The 19,875-nt window shown below is 39.5% G+C and overlaps 1 protein-coding gene across 1 annotated transcript in view; it reads right to left on the minus strand.

Moving 5' to 3' along the window:
• Positions 1-19,875, minus strand: part of Mcf2 (MCF.2 cell line derived transforming sequence) — a 100,938-nt gene that overhangs the window by 48,080 nt on the left and 32,983 nt on the right. The window contains exons 5-10 of the mRNA XM_052170353.1: positions 9,856-9,975; positions 8,959-9,075; positions 7,372-7,521; positions 3,416-3,549; positions 2,669-2,783; positions 401-520 (exon numbers count right to left, since the gene is read on the minus strand). Coding sequence (XP_052026313.1) covers positions 401-520; positions 2,669-2,783; positions 3,416-3,549; positions 7,372-7,521; positions 8,959-9,075; positions 9,856-9,975 — 756 coding nt within the window. The remainder of the gene's footprint in view (positions 1-400; positions 521-2,668; positions 2,784-3,415; positions 3,550-7,371; positions 7,522-8,958; positions 9,076-9,855; positions 9,976-19,875) is intronic.

Consider the following 19,875-nt stretch of genomic DNA (forward strand, 5'->3'; position numbering starts at 1 on the left):
TTGAGACAGGGTTTCTCTGTGTAGTCCTGGCTGTCCTGGAACTCACTCTGTAGACCAGGCTGGCCTCAACCTCAGAAATCTGCCTGCCTCTGCCTCCCAAATGCTGGGATTACAGGCGTGCGCCACCACCACCCGGCATATATTATTCTTGATAGACATTTTTTTTCTAACATCTAAGATGATTTATAGTCTCCTTCCTACAGACGGCTTTCTAACAGATCCTACAACTTAGTTTCCTACAGCTTCATGATGCATCTGCACTATCTCCATTGGGCCACACTTACAATGGATTTTAGGCTAATATGATTGTGTTAATTATATAGTTATGAGAGGGTAAGTATAATAAACATTTATACCAAGTCCTAGTGAAACACAAACAACCATTAAAATGTTATCTTACCTGTGATTTATCATCCAAGATTTCTATTTTTTTAAGTCTTTGTTTTACTTGAGCTAAGTTCCCTGTTACATCACCCAGTTCTCTTTGTTGACTTAATAAAAATTCAACTTGAGTCACAGACTAGAAACAAGAAATAAAGGTTTTAAGAGCACATGAATTATTAACCATTCAATTTTAGTAATGATCACATTAAATAAGAAACGCTATTAAATGAGAATGCCAATGAGAAAATTACACACATAGAGAATATGTTCAGCTATTTTATTCACAGCCTCATAGATATCCATGCACACAGGTTTCTATATAAGATCACTGTGTACATGTGCAATCATATACATGCACATATACATACTTGCATATATGTGCATACATTTTCCACAGCTCTGTAGTAACTGGCCCTAGAAACAAGAAACTCCAGTAGCAAGGAGCACTCCTTCCACCCATTGCTTCATCACTGATACCATTTCCCATAAAAGGTAACCAAGGTTCCTCGGGGAAATGGTGGTTTCCAAGACTAAGACAGAACACATACAAGATGAGCTTGAATTATCTCTTTAAGTGAGAAAGGAAGGGGGTAATTTAAAAAAAAACTTAACAAATATCACAAGAATAGGGTAACCAGTTTGAAATATCAAAGTTCAGAACAGCATTGGAAGAACAGAGCTGGAGAGACGGCTCAGAGGTTAACAGAGGCCTCACAGGCACCTACACTGATTTACACATACCCACATATACAAATACACACAATTTTAAAATTATGAAAATACATATTTTTAGTCTGGTGTAGTAACTCATACCTTTAACCACAGTAACTCAAGAGATGAAAGTAGGAGGGTCTCTATGGATTCCAGTCTAGCCTGGTCTATATAGTAAGTTCCAGGCCAGTCAAGGCTGTGAGTGAGAGCTTGTCTCAAAACAAACAACAAATAAATAAACCTCTTTTTCAATCCTTTACAGGCTACAGAGATGGCTAAAGAGTAAAAATGCTTACTGCTTGTGCAGAAGACCTGGGTTTGATCCACAGCACCCATATCAGGCTACTTACTCCTCCTTACCACTCCTGCTCCAGGGGATACAACACTCTCTGGTCTCTACAGGCATAGCCACAAATATGCTGTAGGTAAGTTCATGCAGGCACACTCACACACACACACATACACACAGACACACACACACACACACACACACGAATAAATAAATAAAATCATCTTTTAAAGCAAAATAATTTAAAAAAGAATAGCAATGAGATATGGGGCAACAGCTAAGTCAATAAAAGTGCTTATTACACAGACATGATGACCTAAAGTCAATACTCAGAACCCATTTTTTCTTTCTTTCTTTATTTCATTCCTTCTTTCTTCTTCTTTGTTTTGGGGGGGTTGGTTTTTTGAGACAGGGTTTCTCTGTGTAGCCCTGGCTGTCCTGGAACTCACTCGGAAGACCAGGCTGGCCTCAAACTCAGAAATCTGCCTGCCTCTGCTTCTCAAGTGCTGGGATCCAAGATGTGCGCCACCACTACTTGGCTCATTTTTTTTAAAGTCTGGCATGGTGCTGTGTGCTTACAATCCCAGTGTAGATGAGGTGGGGACAGGAAGATACACAAGGCTCTCTGACCAGACAGACAATGAAAAGCCCTGTCTCAAAAACCACGATGGGCATGTCTCTCTCTCTCTCTCTCTCTCTCTCTCTCTCTCTCTCTCTCTCTCTCTCTCTCTCTGTGTGTGTGTGTGTGTGTGTGTGTGTGTGTATGTGTGTGTGTGTGTGTTTGGGGGGGTAGTTTTAAGGACATTATTGGGTTAACTAACAGAATTAGAATAATTATAGCAGGTAACAAAAGGTCTTTTACTGCCATTGAATGTAGTGATTTTTATAACTGAACGATTCTGTAAGATAATGTTCTTACCATAAGAAGAAAAATGTTTAGGAGAAAATGACCACACCTATGGTGTGTGGTATGTAACAACCAAGAAGTATAACTTCCTTGGAAAACTATGTTATAGCCTAAAAGCACTTCATATTGAAAATAAGTTAAAAGAATGACCATGAAGGTAGAGAAAGACTGTCCCTATCATGCTAAATGACATGACAGTGCTTTGTCACGGTGGAAGAAGTGAAGGCTTGGAAGTTAGCAGAGATTTTCTTTGTTCTAAGTTAAGGAACTTCTCTCCTATATTCTCCCTGAGCTGAAAACTGGCATCTTATAAAACTGCCCTTCTAATGCTCATGAATAAGGGCCTCCATCACAAGGAAAGAACTGCTTTAACTCACCTCTTGAAAGTCTTGTTCAAACTTCCACAGCTGCAGATACTGCTCCATTTTCAGCTGATGTTTTTCCCAAAATCCATCAAAAGCAGTTTCCATATCATGCACCTGAGCCAGCAACCTTGTTAAACAGAAACCAAAGAATTTCTTAGAAATAACCACTTGTGGATGCAGGTACAGAGAGAGCTAAACCTAATCTGTGAATTAAGAATTAAAACATTCCCAACCAACATGATATACTGTCTTGCCATGGGCGCAAAGTGACAGGTTCAAGTGAGCAAAGACTGAAATCTCTGACACTGCAAGCCAAAATAAACATGTCCTCTAGGGGAACAAGAAAGAAAGAAAAAAATGGATGAATTATAGGCAAAGACCAGTCATGGTGGTACACGCCTTTAATCTAGTAGTAACGATGCAAAGGACTGCAGATATCTGTAGGGTTAAGTCTAGCCCAATTTATATGAAGTTCTAGGCCAGCTAGAGCTACATGGTAAGATCCTTTCTCAAAAACAGGGAAAAAAAGGAATTATAAGCAAAAATAGTCTATGACACTATGACACTTGGCTCGGGCAAAGAAAAATCAATGTCTGGGGAACTTAATTCTGCAAGGGAACTACTGTCTGCAAACTAACCCAGAAAAGAAGTTCCCAGACTTCCAGAGGTCCAGAAATACTTTCATACCTAACAGCAACAAACAATGTAAAATTCCTAGTTCGAAAATATAAGTGACTTTTAAAAGAAGGGAGTGCTTACTTTTTAATAGTTTGCCAGTCACCATTTATGTGCTGAGGACATTCAAGACTTGAACTGACAGTTTCTTCAGTGTCAGGCACTTGCAGGCTCGTGAGCAGAACTTTTCCTTCTTTGGTTACAGCAGTTAAGTCATTCTATAGGAAGGTACAACCGGGTATGATAGCCAGTTAGTTTGTGATGGAACATGAATGGCTTGAAGAGATACTATGCAAGCTATGCAAGATGTATGGCCCAGTAGACAGAAGCAGTTCTAAAACAGCCTTTGCTTTCACAGGATTTCAGGATCAAAGAATCTGTGAATGTAACACTCTGTAGCCAGGGAGAAGGCTGAGTTGGTAAAAGTGCTTCCTTTTGAAGCATGAAAACCTGTGTTCCATAACCAAAATGCACATTTTTTTTAAAGCCAGGTATGATGGTGTACAGTTCTAATACCTGTGCCAGGGAAGTAGATCTGTGTAGATCCCTGGGGCTCATGAGTCAGCCAGCAGAGCCTACTTGGTTCCAGGCCACTGAGAAAGACTGTCTCCAAAAAAATAAGGTGGGAAGCTGGAAAGACGGTTCAGTGGTTAAGAGCACTGGCTGCTCTTCCAGACGACCTGGGTTTGACTTCCAACACCCACATGGTGGCTCACAGCTGTCTATAATTCCAATTGCAAGGGATCTGACACACTCTTCTAGTCTCTATAGCCAGTGAATGACTATATTGCCTAAGTAGACAAGTAATACTCCATATATATTAAAAACAAAACAATAAAATAAACAAATTAAAAATAAGGTGGATGGATGAGGAAGAAAACCATCTCTGGCTTCCCCACATGCATCTGCATACACAGGACGTGAACACAGACATAAATGGGAGACTCAAAGAAGCTCCTGTCTTACAAACAGGGACTGATGTAGAGTAGGCTAGCCTAAAACCCACTATGTATATGAGCTGCCATTTTATATCATTCTTGATAGATATTTGTTCTAACATCTCCAAAATGATTTACAATCTCATTCCTACAGATGGCCTGCAAACAGATCCTACAACTTAAATAGTTTCCTACAGCCTCATGACGGTGAAATAGATGTTAGCGACAGAGACACCAAACAGGTTATTCTAATCAGTCTTGTCCTATTTTGATAATATTTTTATGTGCTCAGATGAAACCATATTAACACAGTAACAACTACAATATCAGAAAGCAGGAAGGTACAAAGTAGATTTACTGCATACTCAGAAAGAATCATATACCTTTCTTTTTCTCTTTTTCTTTTTTTTTTTCTTTTTTTGGTATCTCAAGAGAGGTTTTTTCTATGTAACCTTGGCTATTCTGTAACTCAGTCTAGTTTCTTGCAGCCTAGGCTGATTGTTAAGTCACAACTGTAGCTGTCCTTGAATTCTTCATTTTCATGCTTTTACCAATTACAAGCATGTGCCACCACCAATAGCTTGGCTTACATGGCTAATTTGTATGCAGGTATAGAGATGATATAGTGAGATACATATATAAAGAGATCCTCATGTCTCTGCCTCACAAGTAATGGGATTAAAGGTGTGTCACCACCACCCAGCTCATATACCTTTCTTACCAATCATTATTACCAATCACTTCCTGCCTTAAGCCTTATTTTATCTTGCATCTGGGTTTAACTAGCACCATGAAACATACGCTTTGTAAGTAGTCTATAAATATATGCCTTCTTCAGATAGATACACAGTCCAAGATTTCTTTCAGAAGACCCAAGGAACTAACAAAACTATAAGTAGATATTTGTCATAAAAAAAATAGGTAGTGTGGCAATGGTATGTAATTAGTAAGTGTGGGGCTCTAAGTTTAATACCCAGCACCAAGAAAATTAAAATATTTTAAAAATAAAACTAGTATTAATGAAGCACAAACTACATGCTAAAAACCTATTGCAATTACACTATATCCATATCTCACTACATCATCCCTACAGCTGCATACAAATTAGTCATGCAAGCCAAGCCGTTGCTGGTGGAACATGCTTGTAACTGGTCATAAAAATCAAGAGTTCAAGGACAGCTACAGTTGTGAGTTAACAGTCAGCATAGGCTACCAGAAACCCTGTTGCAAACAACCACCACCACAATAATCAGGAATCATCATCATGGTCATCATCTTAGATTATGGCGCAAACATGTGGTTTCTCACATTTTAATTAAACATATCACCCTATAAAAAATTCAAAACCACCTTGACACCCAGCATACACATTATGGGTAAAGGAGAAAAATAATACACAGATGTCTGATTTTCCTTGTTCAAATTGTCCCCCAATATTTTGAGAAAGGTACCTCTAAATTGTCAAAACCGTTTCTTTCCTACCACAGACAGAACAAAAAACAATTCCCCAGGGGACTAGAGAGATGCCTCAATAGTTAAGAGCACTTGCTTCTCTTGCAGAGGATCCAAGTTCAGTTCCTAGCACCCACGTGGCAGCTGATAATCACTTATAACTTCAATCTCAGAGGATCTGATACCCCCTCTGCTCTCTTCAAGCACCAAGCACGCATGTGGGGTACAGACATACATACAGGTAAAACACCCATATGTATAAGGTAAAAATAAAAGAAAAAATATTCTCAATATATCTTCCATTTTCCCTATGTAAAATCCAGCATGAAATGAACACTTTCTGGAAACAACCAAGGTCATGTGGCAGGGTATGATGGCATATACCTGAACTCACAGAACTCAGGAGGTTGAGGGAAAAGGGTTCATAGTTTGAGGTCATCCTGGGCTACCTAGTGACTTTCAGGTTATCCTGGAGTACATGATGAGAGCCTAGTTCACATAAAACACAGCTTAGTGACAGAGTATTTGTGTAACATTCAGGAGGCCCAGGGTTCTCTTCCTAATACCACAATAAAAGAAAAGGAAGGGAAGGGGGAAGGAAAGGGGAAGAGGACAGGAGAGGAGAGGGGAAGAGGACTGGAGAGGAGAGGGGATGAGGACTGGAGAGGAGAGGAGAGGGGAGAGGGGAGAGAGGGGAGATGGGAGAGAGAAGAGAGAAGGGATAGGGGAGAAAGGGGAGAGAGAGGAGAGAAGGGAGAGGGGAGAAAAGGGAGAGAGGAGAGAAGGGAGAGGGGAGAAAAGGGAGAGAGAGGAGAGAAGGGAGAGGGGAGAAAAGGGAGAGAGAGGAGAGGGGAGAGGGGAGAAAAGGGAGAGAGAGGAGAGAAGGGAGAGGGGAAAGGAGAGAGGGGAGAGGGGAGAGAGGAGAAGGAGAGGGGAGAGGGGAAAGAGAGGGGAGAGGGGAGAAAGGAGAGAGAGGAGAGGGGAAACAGGGGAGAGGGGAGAGGGGAGAGGAAAGAGAGGGGAGAGAGGAGAGAGGGGAAACAGGGGAGAGAGGAGAGAGGGGAAAGAAAGAGAGGGGAGAGAGGGGAGAGGGGAGAAAGGAGAGAGGGGAGAGAGGGGAAACAGGGGAGAGGGAAGAGGGGGAGAGGAAAGAGAGGGGAGAGGGGAGAAAGGAGAGAGGGGAGAGAGGGGAAACAGAGGAGAGGGGAGAGGGGGAGAGGGGAGAGAGGGGAAACAGGGGAGAGAGGGGGAGAGGGGAAGGAGAGGGGAGAGAGGGGAAGGAGAGGAGAAGGAGAGGAGAAGGAGAGGAGAAGGAGAGGAGAAGGAGAGGAGAAGGAGAGGAGAAGGAGAGGAGAAGGAGAGGAGAAGGAGAGGAGAAGGAGAGGAGAAGGAGAGGAGAAGGAGAGGAGAAGGAGAGGAGAAGGAGAGGAGAAGGAGAGGAGAAGGAGAGGAGAAGGAGAGGAGAAGGAGAGGAGAAGGAGAGGAGAAGGAGAGGAGAAGGAGAGGAGAAGGAGAGGAGAAGGAGAGGAGAAGGAGAGGAGAAGGAGAGGAGAAGGAGAGGAGAGGAGAGGAGAGGAGAGGAGAGGAGAGGAGAGGAGAGGAGAGGAGAGGAGAGGAGAGGAGAGGAGAGGAGAGGAGAGGCAGACATACCTTCAACAGATGATACCTTTCAGCACGACCTGCCAGAATCTCTTCTATTGAAGGGATATCGTCTGGTAGCTCTGTTTCAGCCAATTCTGTTCCAAAGGATTGCAACATCTGAGCCATATCTTTCACTGTGACAGCAAACTTTTCTATGGCCTGTAAAAAGCCAGAGAAGCTTTGATGGAAACTCGGACAACATATCAAAATTTGGATCAGTACTTTGGATTGTTCTCTACATATGTATAAACAACAAACACATACACTATGATCTCCTCTAAGAAAAGTTGGCACTACTCCTGACAATTAATACTAACTGCATCTAAACCCCTAAGAGACTAAAAAATCAATGTCAAAAATCCTTGAATGTACATTTCTACATTTCTGGACTTGTTCCTTGAACACTCATGGAAACTATTTCTAAATGGTGTCATGTGCTGAGTGATTTTCTGTGGCCTTGAATTTGAACATCAGTGTCTTTCTTACTTTATCAAATTCAGCACTCAACCAAACTGCTTTATAAGAAGTTCACTTCTAAAGAGACATGAGAACAGCGATGTAATTTGATATTTATTAGCGTTTGTGATCAGCACTCCACAAAGCATATGATCTAAGGAACTGGAGAGCAAGTTGTCACAACAATTCTTTGCAGGTACTGCCAAAGATCTGAAACTGTTATCCCAAAGGTGCTATTGCCCTAAAATGGCAAGGATGACTGCACTATTTTGTTTCCAAAATAAATCCACCACAGGAAGACGGGGGGAAACGCAGACACAATAAAAACCATCTGTTAGGCATGTATCTCAAAATATTTTTGCTCATTCGTTTAGGCTTTGTAGATTATTTAGGTCAAGACACTGCTTGCACTAACAGTAACCTTAATGTGAACACCTGAACTGCTGAATGAACCTGCCAAGCACTCTGTTTATAAGGACTAGGAAATGCGACCTTGAGTTAGTGATCATCATTATTTTCTTCAGAAGAGTTTTCAGATCATATGATTGAAAGTTAAGACACTTAATCATAGACTTTATTCTACCTAAGAGGCCACAGCCCTTACCTCCTCGGAAATCTCTAAAACAGGATTCTGTCTAATCTAATAGCTGTGGGAGTGCCATGCATCTAGGATGAAATGAATATACTTGTATTTTCTGAGCATCTCCCATGTACCAAGCAATAAGTAAAACTTTTTTACTCATTTTCTCATTGAACCTTCCCAAGATCCTTATGATATAATATACTATCAGTATCATTTTATTGTTAGAAAAGACCTGGTGAGGTGGTGTATAGTGTCTAAGATCCAAGACATGACTCAGCAGTGCAAGGATCTGAACCCAAACCCTTAGTCTCTGTGTTACTGCATGATCACAGGAAGGGGCGGACAGAGAATCTCTTCTTTTTCACTAGTCCTCTCCTTCTATTGCTATCCTTACTGACTCTTTACCATTTCTAGCTATCTCTTATAGAATAAAACCAAAATGTTGAATGATATATGCATTTGAAAAATTGGAGACCCAAAATCTGCTTTTCCCAAGTAGGAAAAAATGTCTAGATAGAATGAAGGATAGGCTCTACAGTAAGGGCAGGAGCACATACATTTCTGAAGATGATCCATTCACTGTGGCAGTACTGCAAGGTGCCGCCTAACTCAGGGGTTAACTGCTTGTCATCAATGTATGTCAGCAAATCACTAACTGAGCTCAGCATAACAACCTATGTGAATAAGCAAGAAAGACACTGTTAACTGTCCTTCATGACAGTCTTCCGTCAAACTGCAAAATGAATGTCAGTAAACACTTAGCAGAACATTATCTGGTATAAATGCTCCAAACACTTCTGTCCTGTGCATGCCCCCACACCTGGATGCATTAACCTTCAGAAACCAAGGTTTTATTTACAAAACATCTCTATGAACCAAAATTAACTTCCACAGAAACCAAAACACCTAATTCTTCTTTGTCTAAAAGCTTTCATTACTAATGAGCAATCATGCACTCACATACACATGTGCACATACATATACATGCACACATACATACATACAATTTCAGTGCTCAGAACAAAGCAAAAGAACTTTGTGTAGTAAGTTACAATTCAGATATTAAATTTTATGAGCATTCTATTCCAAACAAACAAACAAAAAATCATATGAAGATATATTTTCAAAATAAAGACCACAGTTCTCTGAGCTAGCTTAGGATCATGTCATGGCATTTCAGATACACAAGCCACACAATATTAAGTGAAAATAAAAATTCCTGGTCATACTCACACATATGTACACATCTATAACACATAGCAAATATATTTAAAGGAATTACTTTGCTATAAGTTGCCACATTTAACAGTAGAAACAGATTGTTGTAGGACATTTCAGAATTAAATTTTTGAGAGACAAATTTTAAGTGTTACATAGACACATATAAAACAAACAATATAAGATACAGACTATATAAGCATTAGAAGGACAAAAGATTCAAGCAATAATCTTACTGGTAATTTCAGCATAAAATCCTCCTGGCTAAATCGAAATCCAATGTCTGTGAAAGTCCGTTGAAGAAAACTGGTAGGACGCAAAACCAGGACTAAGTGTAAGCTCCCAGGGAAAGAGGCCTGGAAGCAAGAAATAAAACAGTAAGCGGGTATACAGACTCCCAACTGGGCACAAATCAGAAAATATGTCATTGGAGGAATCAAACTTTTAAGTCACAGAAGTCAGTAAGAGGTCAACAATGTTTAAATGGATGCCGATAATATCTAAAAACATGGAAACGGAAATAAAAATAACATAGGGTTATCAGGCCAGATCCTTATAATGTTCCCAGTATGGAATTTTCTCACAGGACACAAGCAGGTCCTAAGTTGCAAAGAATTAGACTCTAAAGCCTTATCTTGAAGTTAGTTTTAATGTTTTCTTTATTTTTAATAATTTTGATATTTGAATATTTCAATATTTGTACTTATTTGTGTGGTATGCCATTATAATTTGATATATACGTATGACGTGTAATAATCAAATCAAGTTAATTAGCATTTCCTTTACCTCAAACATCAACATTTCTGTGTTAGGAACTTTCAAACTCTTGTAGTTATCCTGTAATTACAGAGTGTAATTAACACTGCCTTTTAGGACCCAAAACTACTTCCTCCTCTTTAACTATACACCTGTTGGTACCTATTATCCAACCTCACTGTATGTCTCTTTCCCCCTCTCCCTTCCCCTTTCTATACAAAGTGACTCCTAGTTTACATTCTACTTCATTTGGGATCAATTTGTGTAGCTTCTACCAATGAGTGAAATATAAAATTGGCTCTTTCTGTACCTGGCTCATTTTACTCAATAAAATGTCCATCTCCAGTTGTATCCATGTTACCAAAAAAACGATGGATGGTATGTCATAGTTTTACTGTGTGTAAACAACATTTCATCTTTTCATCAATTGACCATTATCTTGCATGGTTCCACACATTGCCTGTTTTTGATAGCATTGCATTCAACATGGATATGCAGGTATTCCTTTGACATATTCATTTCAATTTCTTTGGATATACCATATGTCGTATTGTCAGATTAAACACTAATTATCTGCTCAATTTTTTCTGAAAAAAACTATTTTTCAATAATGACTGTATTGATTCACATCCCTACCATGTACAAGGGGTCTCTCTTTGTCTCTCTCAGCATGCTGTTTTTGGTCTTTTACATATTAGCCATTCTAACCTTGTGATTTTGCTGTGAACGTCCCTGATTAATTATGTTGAGCATGTTTATATACCTGTTGTATATTTGTATAACTTCTTTTAAGAAATGCCATTCAGATCATTTTCCCATTTTTAATTAGATTTGGCTTTTGAGACGTGTTTTGTTTTCTTTTGCTATTGAGGTTTTATTTAATAATCTAGGGATTAGCCCCTCAATGGACAGTTTAGAATACTATTCTCATTTTTAGTAACTTTTATTTTCCAGATTTAATTGTTATCTCAAAGGTTTACTTCCAAATAAGCTCACACTTTCTAGTTCTTTCTGAACTCTAGCTGACTGGTTCAACTCAGATGTTCTGGCTTAAACTCCTCTCCTCTCGATCAATTCAAGCTGATTGATTGAATTTGGCTTCTATCTGCCTTTCAGTGAATTGTTCTGCGTGACCTCAAACTCTGGCAGTGTGTCTAATCTTCTGCCTCCTTATTCAATAGCTTCAACTGCCTCTGCTATATGAATTGAACTTCATGAACTCACAAATGAACTCAATTCCACTGCACTGCTCTGTACTGCACTGCACTCACTGCACTGACTCCCAACTGACTGAGCAAACTGAACCATCTTCATTCTCCCTGAGCAGCTCTTAGATAGCTTCTCTCCTGAGAGTTGGATGCATCATTTCTCTGACTCATTCTGTCAGATCTAACTGATTCATCACTTTGTCTGCCTTCCAATTAGAGGTCATTGTTTGGGATTAAAAGTATGTACTAAAGGATTCCAGCCAGAAACATTAAAGGTGTGTACTAATGGCATATCAGCATTCCAGATGGATCACACAGACCTAGAAGGCCGTTGGAGGTGATCAGAGCAGCCATGTTGCTAGATTTAATTTCTCTACACTGTAGGCTATCCATTATGTTCATTGTTTCCTTTGATGTACAAAAGTTCTTTTCATTGATTTAGTCCTGGTTGCCTATTTATGCTTTGGGGCCTGCAGTTTTAGGTATATTTTTCCCCTGATACCAATTTATTTAAGAACTCTTCTTACAATTTCTGCTAGTGTTAATAATTTTATAGTTCCGAGTTTTTGTAATTGTGTCCATGATCCAATTTGAGTTACTTTTTACAGTAATAAAAAATTAGCTTCATTGGTATATGTACATCTCCAGTCCCATTTATTATATGTTCTCTTTGATCTTTTTATTGAAAATCAGGTGACAATAAATTTCTGGGTTCTGTTCCACTCCATTGGTTTATGTGTTTGCTTTTATACTGTGGATTTGCTGGATTTGAAGCCAAATTGCTTTTGTTTCCTGTATAAATGAAAACAGATAGTGGGCCAGCCAAATGGCTCAGCAGGTAAAAGAACTTTCTGTGCAAGACTAGTGACCTGAGGTCAATCCCCAAGACCCACGAAATTGACTCCACAGAGTTGTCAGCTGCCCCACACACATAATATCGACATACATAGCATAATAACAATTAAATTTTAAAAGATTTTCTAAAAACAGAATTATGATATAAGTCCCTGGGATAGCCCCAAAAGTCTACCTGAACTGAAATACTGTCTATCTACCCTAAACAATGGGTGAAAACTACATCACAGAAGCACAATTTTGTTTTCATCCAATGAAGTCCCATTTTTGTCACTATGTATTCACACCATTCATTACAATGAAAGATTATCAAGCACTTTCAATAACTGAGTTTATTAGTAATCAGTAATACTACAGCACAGTAAGTCAAAAAAAATGAAACAAAATAATTAGAGTAATATGCGTGAGGAAGCAACATCACAAAGCCTGTGAGACACAGGAGGGCCAAAATAGCTTTGAGAGGAAAAAAGGAATTAATGTAATCAAAATGTCATCCTAACTTCAGTATTTCCTGAGCTTCTAGGAAAAAAGAGCTGGCATACAAAGGCAGTTATTCTAGCTTTTATTTCTGTAATAAAATAGTCTGTCCAAAACTGAGGTAGGGTTCATTTTAGTTCACAATGACAGGTTATGGTGCATCATGGGTCGTGGGGTGAGGTGAAAGACTCATAAGCAAAAGAACATGAGGGAACTGGTCACATCCACAGTCAAGAGCAGAACACATCAACCTCGCCTGCTTTCTCAAGGCACTTCTCTCCTCTCGGGATCAGATGGCATCTACAGTAAGCATGCTCTTCCCATATTAGCAATCTTCCCTAGGCCTCATTGAGACTCTCTTTCCAAAGGATTATAGATTGTAGCAAATCTATTGACAGTTAAAGCCAAGTATTCTTAGCAATGAAAATAATAATAATTACTACATAAAGGAGTTCCAAAGCAAAGGAATAGAGGATAATATGCAAGATTAGCAATAAAAGGAAAAAGCATGGCCAAATATTAATATACCACCACATATTAAATGCCTACTCTGTGCCAAATAGTTTGCCAATGCTTATAATTCTACTTCGCCATGGTTCAGTGAAAGAGTTAAGTTGCCCTTTATACAACTGAAACGAAGCTCAGAGTGTGGAAGCCTGGATTCATGCTAACGCTGGGCCTTAGTCACTAAACTACCTCGCCCCATCAAGAAATGTAGAGGAAACAGATTTTGGGGGGAAAGATGTTGGAAAGGTAGGCAAGAACCACAGTGGGAGAGAGTGGTGTTTGTTTTTACCCTTAGAAGCGAAAGAAATCTCTAGGTCATTTTGAGTACCAGAGCACCACGGTGAGATGTGCATTTTATTTAAAAATTTTCTTGTGCTAGGAATTGATCCTAGAGATCTATAGAAGTGCTCTACTATGGAACTACATTCCTAACCATGTCGTCTTAGAAAGGTACCAGGAGCCTTGAGAAAGAACTGAACTCAGACATGAGTAGAAGCAGATTGGAGATAACTGGAAACCGGTATAGGAAACCAAGTCGGATCCTGAACCAGAGCCAAAGTGGCAGGAATGAGGGAAAACTCCGAGAAGTAGCATCATTACAACATGATTTAATGTACATTTAATCAGTGCAATCCCTCCCAAGATTTGAAATTTGAGTTACCCAGATGGGAACAAAAAGGAAGCATGTTATAGGATGGAAGGCAAGATTCTGGTTCCTTTATAGATATTGCATATTGGAAGAGCCCACAAGGTATTCTCATGACATCTATATAATAGCTATCTGCAGGGAAGGAGGGGCAGGAAAGGTCTAGTCTGGGAGTAAGAGAAAAGATTAACATAGCATAGCAAAACAGTTCAAGTATACTCATTTTAAGCATAATACACCACTAGCAATTGAACAAAGCTATAAAACAAAATTAACCATGAGTTTATGAGAACTCCCTGTACCCCCTATTCAGTTTAATACAGCAGTTAAAAGTACTCTAAAAAGTCTATTTTTAAAAAGAATAACATTACTGGGATATAAAACCTAGATCTCAGAGCTGGAGAAATGAGTCAGCAATAAAGAGCGCTGGCTGATCTTCCAGAGGACCCAAGTCTGGTTCCCAGCACCCAAGTCAGGCAGCTCCCAACCTTCTAACGTCTAGTCCCAGAGGATCTGTTAACTTCTGGTCACCTTAGGTACTGCATGTACTGCATGCATGTGGTGCACAGAAGTACATTCTGATAAACACTCATACACATAAAATACAAACAACATCTCAAAACAATTTAAATACCTAGGTGTCTATGAGATAAGAGGGCAGGCTGGTCTATATAGCAAGCTCTAGGCCAGCCAAGGCTATATCATGAGAAGGAGAGAGAGAGAGAGAGAGAGAGAGAGAGAGAGAGACAGAGAGACAGGGAGACAGAGAGACAGAGGCAGGGAGGGAGGGAGGAAAGAAGGAAGGAAGGAAGGAAGGAAGGAAGGAAGGAAGGAAGGAAGGAAGGGAAGAGAAATTGCTCAGTGATTAAGAGCACTCACTGGCTGTTATCCCAGAGGGCCCAAATTCAGTTCCCACAATCTGTATCAGGCAGTTTACAACTATCTGTAGCTCCAAGTTCCAAGAAATGCAAAGCCCTCTTACAGCCTCTGAGTACACTTGTACACATGCATCCACACACAGACATAAACAGACACACATACAGAGACACACCATGCAAACACACACAAATTAAGAATATACAAAATATTAAAAATGAAATAAATTAAAAAACATGGGTATCATGTAAGAGTTGAATTTCTTATTTCTCATGAGACAAAGACTAGATTAGTGCTTGGGCCCATTTTCCCAGCATGACCACACTTGACTGCGCTGGGTGGTCAGTGCCTCATTTTTAGATGCTCTCTAATTTATCACAGTGCTCACTATCTCCAAGTCTTGTTGCTCCTCGACATAAGGGAAGAGTGCTCGTCGATGTTTGCTACTATTTAGGCTGTATTTTAACTAAACCCTGACTACTTTCCAGCTCCACTGTCTTCCTCACATGTGGTGTAGGCATTTCAAATTGTCACTTTTATTTCGAATCTTGGGTTTATGGAGTGAGCTATAAAGTGATTCTCATCCCATCCCCATTACGTTACTCAATTTTTCCCTGTTGATAGTCTGGTTTTGCAGCCAGGTGAACTAGGGTTTTGATTATTTTTCCTTTTTGTACTTGATAAAATCTCTGTGTACAGACTCCTTATTGCTACTGTAAGCAATTACTAAAGTTTAGTGATTTAAAAACAACACAAATTTCTACTGTGCTTCTGGAGGTCAGAAGTTCAAGGTTAGCATCACTGAACTAAAATCAAAGAAGGCATCTCCAGGCTGTGTTCCTTCTAGGGGCTCTAGCTAAGAATCTGTTGCCTGACCTTGAAATGCTTAGACCTCCACTTCTGCCACTGCACCTTTTCTGATGCTTTCTCTACTTCCTTTCCTTTTTTAAGATACTCAGCATGAAACTCAAGGCCTCCCACATGCCAGACAAGATCTTTACTACAGAGTTACACACCAATTCCTATCTCTTTGATAATGAAGATCCTCGTCTTCATGATACAAATCCTGCCTTGGAAATGTTGGATAATAATCTCCCAATCTCAAGACTCTTTTATCATCAGATTTAGGGTCTCCTATATCCCAAGTTCCCTTTGAATTATGTGTCTCAAACCTTTGATCCTTCTGCCTCTAACTCCCTAATACGGGTATGTGCTACCACATCAAGTTCATGCTACTCCTGGGTGTAACCAGGTCACAGTTACACAGGTAGCCTACCACCTGAGATGCAATCTTTGCCTCCTCAAGATACTTCATCACACTATAAACTTCCGTTTACCATATCAGGGACCCTATTCATAGGTTTGGAGGATCAGGGCATAGACACACAGAGACTGATTATCCTGCTCACTACACTCAGATTCCCTAGTTGTTAAATGGAGATAGAAATAGAAACTCATGGTAATAGTTAGCACGGTATTTTAATAATGTTCATTTTTGGGTCTGGAGAGATGGCTCAGGGGTTAAGAGCACTGAATGTTCTTCCAGATGTCCTGGATTCAATTCCCAGCAACCACATGGTGGCTCACAACCATCTATACTGTGATCCAATGACCTCTCTTGGTGTGTCTGAAGACAGTGACAGTGTACTCATATACATAAAAATAAATAATTCTTTTTAAGAATAATGTTCATTGAAAATGTGAGTCTCAGAATAAGCATTTAATAAATATAGATACTCCTACCCTTGCACACTTGAGGCTTTGAGTCCTGAAACAACTCTCTTAAGATATATCTGCTTTAAATGTAGTTTTTGTTTAGTTGTCCATTTGTTAGAGTATATGTGTTACGAATTTATAGTGCTTTCCCAGCATGCATGAGGTCTTGAGTTCATTCCCTAGGATCATAAAACAACAAAAACATAATCTGAAAAAAAGAGACTGTGAAAAGTATTCTTGTAAGGTTGTAGATTCATTTTTTTTTTTTACAGGAAATTTTGCCAAGTACCTGCTCAGGGCTGATTAAGACTAAGATTGAAAAGTCAGTGTACTTGATTTGTGCATGAACACAGCAGATATAACTAATATGCCTGCTCTGAACTGCATGCTTCAATTTTATGAAATAAATAACTGATATGTCAGATGTACTGTTTGACACAACTCACTTGTTGAATAGTTGCATAGATATTACCCTCAAACATCTAGTAAGTTTGAGACTATTGAGTTAACATGGTATCGTCAAAGGTAATTTCAGAATCATTCTCTAGTGGAAAAAAGCACAGCAAGTGTAAATCTACAGGCAAAAAAGGAACTGCTCATGTTCTCATGGTGCAGCTCCCTTTAAAATTATACCATGAAATTTCTCTCCTTGCAGACTAGATTGAAAAACTCCTAAGAACTTCCCTTTCCTAATCCCCAGGAATGATTTTGTACTGGAAAGGCATTTGGAACCAGTGTTTGGAACAGTAAGTAGAGAGAATGTTTCTCAAATGAAGGGTAATTGAAAAAAATGTCCCCTCAGAGGAATTGAGAGTCAGCCATCCTAAATGAGGCTTATTTATTTATTTATTTATTTATTTATTTATTTATTTATTTAATATTTTGTTTAATATTTAATACTTTAGTGTGTGTGTATGCACATGCTAATATATGTGTAAAAGCCCAAAGGTCCCGAAAGAATATCCCCTGGACCTGGAGTTACAGATGGAGTTACATATGAATGCTGGGACGTGAACTCAGGCTGCTCTAGAAGAGCAGCAAGTGCTGCTAAGTGCCTAGCAATCTTTCTAGTCCCTAATTTATGGCTATTTATAATCATGGTTTATTAATTAATTTAATTTTACGTTCTTCATTTACCTACCTGGGATTACCACATTCAGTTCTCTTTTGGAGAACTTAAATGTCACTTAAAAGTTGATGGATTTTTATAAGTGTCTCAGATTGAATGTTAAAGCTCCAAGGTTGTGACGGGTATGGAGCTCATCCTGGGCTAACAGTCTAGGCCAGCTTGAGGTACTTACAAATACTCTGTGTCAAAAACAACCAGTTGCTCTAAGAGTCTAGGTTTTGTTGTAGTTTTTGTTTGTTGGTTAATAGCTGGTTTGTTGGTTTCCTTTTTTACTGGATATTTATTTACATTTCAAATGTTATCCCTTTCCCTGTTTCCTCTCTGCAAACCCCCTATCCCATCCTCCCTCCCCCAGCTTCTATGATGGTGCTCCCACACCCACCCATTCCCACCTCACCATCCTGGCATTTCCCTACACTGGGGCATCTAGCCTTCACAGGACCAAGGGCCTCTCCTCCCTTTGATGTCCAACAAGGCCATCCTCTGTTACATATGCAGCTGGAGCCATGGGTCCCTCCATGTGTACTCTTTGGTTGGTGGTTTAGTCCCTTGGAGCTCTGGAGCATCTGGTTGGTTGATATTGTTGTTCTTCCTACGGAGGTGAAAACAACTTCAGCTCCTTCTGTCCTTTCCCTAGCTCCTCCATTGGGGTCCCTGGGCTCAGTTCAATGGTTGGCTGCATCTGTATTTGTCAATCCCTGGCAGAGCCTCTCAGGAAACAGCAAATGGATGGAAATAAAAAATATCATCCTAAGTGAGGTAATCCAGTCACAAAAGAACACACGGTATGCACTCGCTGATAAATGGATATTAGGTTAAAAGCTCAGAATACTCACAATACAACTTGCAAACCACATGAAGCTCAAGAAGTATCAAGACCAAAGTGTCGCCGGGTGGTGGTGGCGCATGCCTGTAATCCCAGCACTCTGGGAGGCAGGCAGAGACAGGCGGGATTTCTGAGTTCAAGGCCAGCCTGGTCTACAGAGTGAGTTCCAGGACAGCCAGGGCTACACAGAGAAACCCTGTCTTGAAAAAACCAAATCCAAAAAAAAAAAAAACCAAAAAAAGACAAAAGACCAAAATGTGGGTGCTTCAGTTCTTCTTAGAAGGGGGAACTAAATATTCACAGGAGGTAGAGGGTAGGAGGGACTTGGGAACAAGAGAGGAGAGTAGGGGAAAGGCAGGATATATATATATCCCCAATACCAGCACACTTGGGAGACAGAGATAGGCAGGTGGATCTCTGAGCTTGAGGTCAGTCTGATCTACACAGGAAGCTCCAGGATATCCAGGACTAAGAAGAAAGACATTGCCTCAAAAAACAACAAATAAACAAAAATATCATTATAATATGATATAATATATATAATATCATATATAATATATCCTTTCTGTGCTTAATATGAGAATCTAGATGGAGAAAATTTTAAACTGTTAGGGCATGTAGATTAATATTAATTTGTCCATATTTGTATGAGCATATATATAATACATTTTATTGAGCATTTCAATGAGCATTTTAATGAAAAAATAAACAGCAAATTATAACAGATGTACAGAGCACAGCAGTCACAGACTATGACCACTGAGTTTTAGTAGTACAGCATTTCCAAATGCTTTAAGAGAATCTAATCTGTATAGTTATATAAACATCAAAAGGCAAAATTTCTATTTTCTCCAAGATTAACCTCTATATTCTAATACATTCTTTTTAAGAACTTGCCAAAACAATAAAGAGAAGTAGTCCTAGGTCAGTCTTAATTTGTTTCTTCTTTTAAAAGAACAAAATAAAGGAAAAACCTGTTTGAGAAGACTCAGCACCTGGTTTGAGTTTCTTGTAGACATTTTTATCTTTTGAGATTCCAGCATGTAACTTTCTAACAGGACATGTTGCCCACTGCCGCTGTCATGTGTCCAGTCACTGCTAACAGCCCCAACACAGCTGTCTGCCACAATATTTCCTGGTTCTTCAAGAAAACAGACCAAAAACATATTCTCTGCTCTGTTTTCTTACTAGAGAACAGATTATCTTGCCTCAGAACTCCCCAATCACATGGTCTTTCAGTGAGGTATCATCTCCAGTTAA

This window comes from Apodemus sylvaticus, chromosome X, assembly GCF_947179515.1.
Source record: "Apodemus sylvaticus chromosome X, mApoSyl1.1, whole genome shotgun sequence".
In the NCBI taxonomy this organism is placed as follows: domain Eukaryota; kingdom Metazoa; phylum Chordata; class Mammalia; order Rodentia; family Muridae; genus Apodemus; species Apodemus sylvaticus.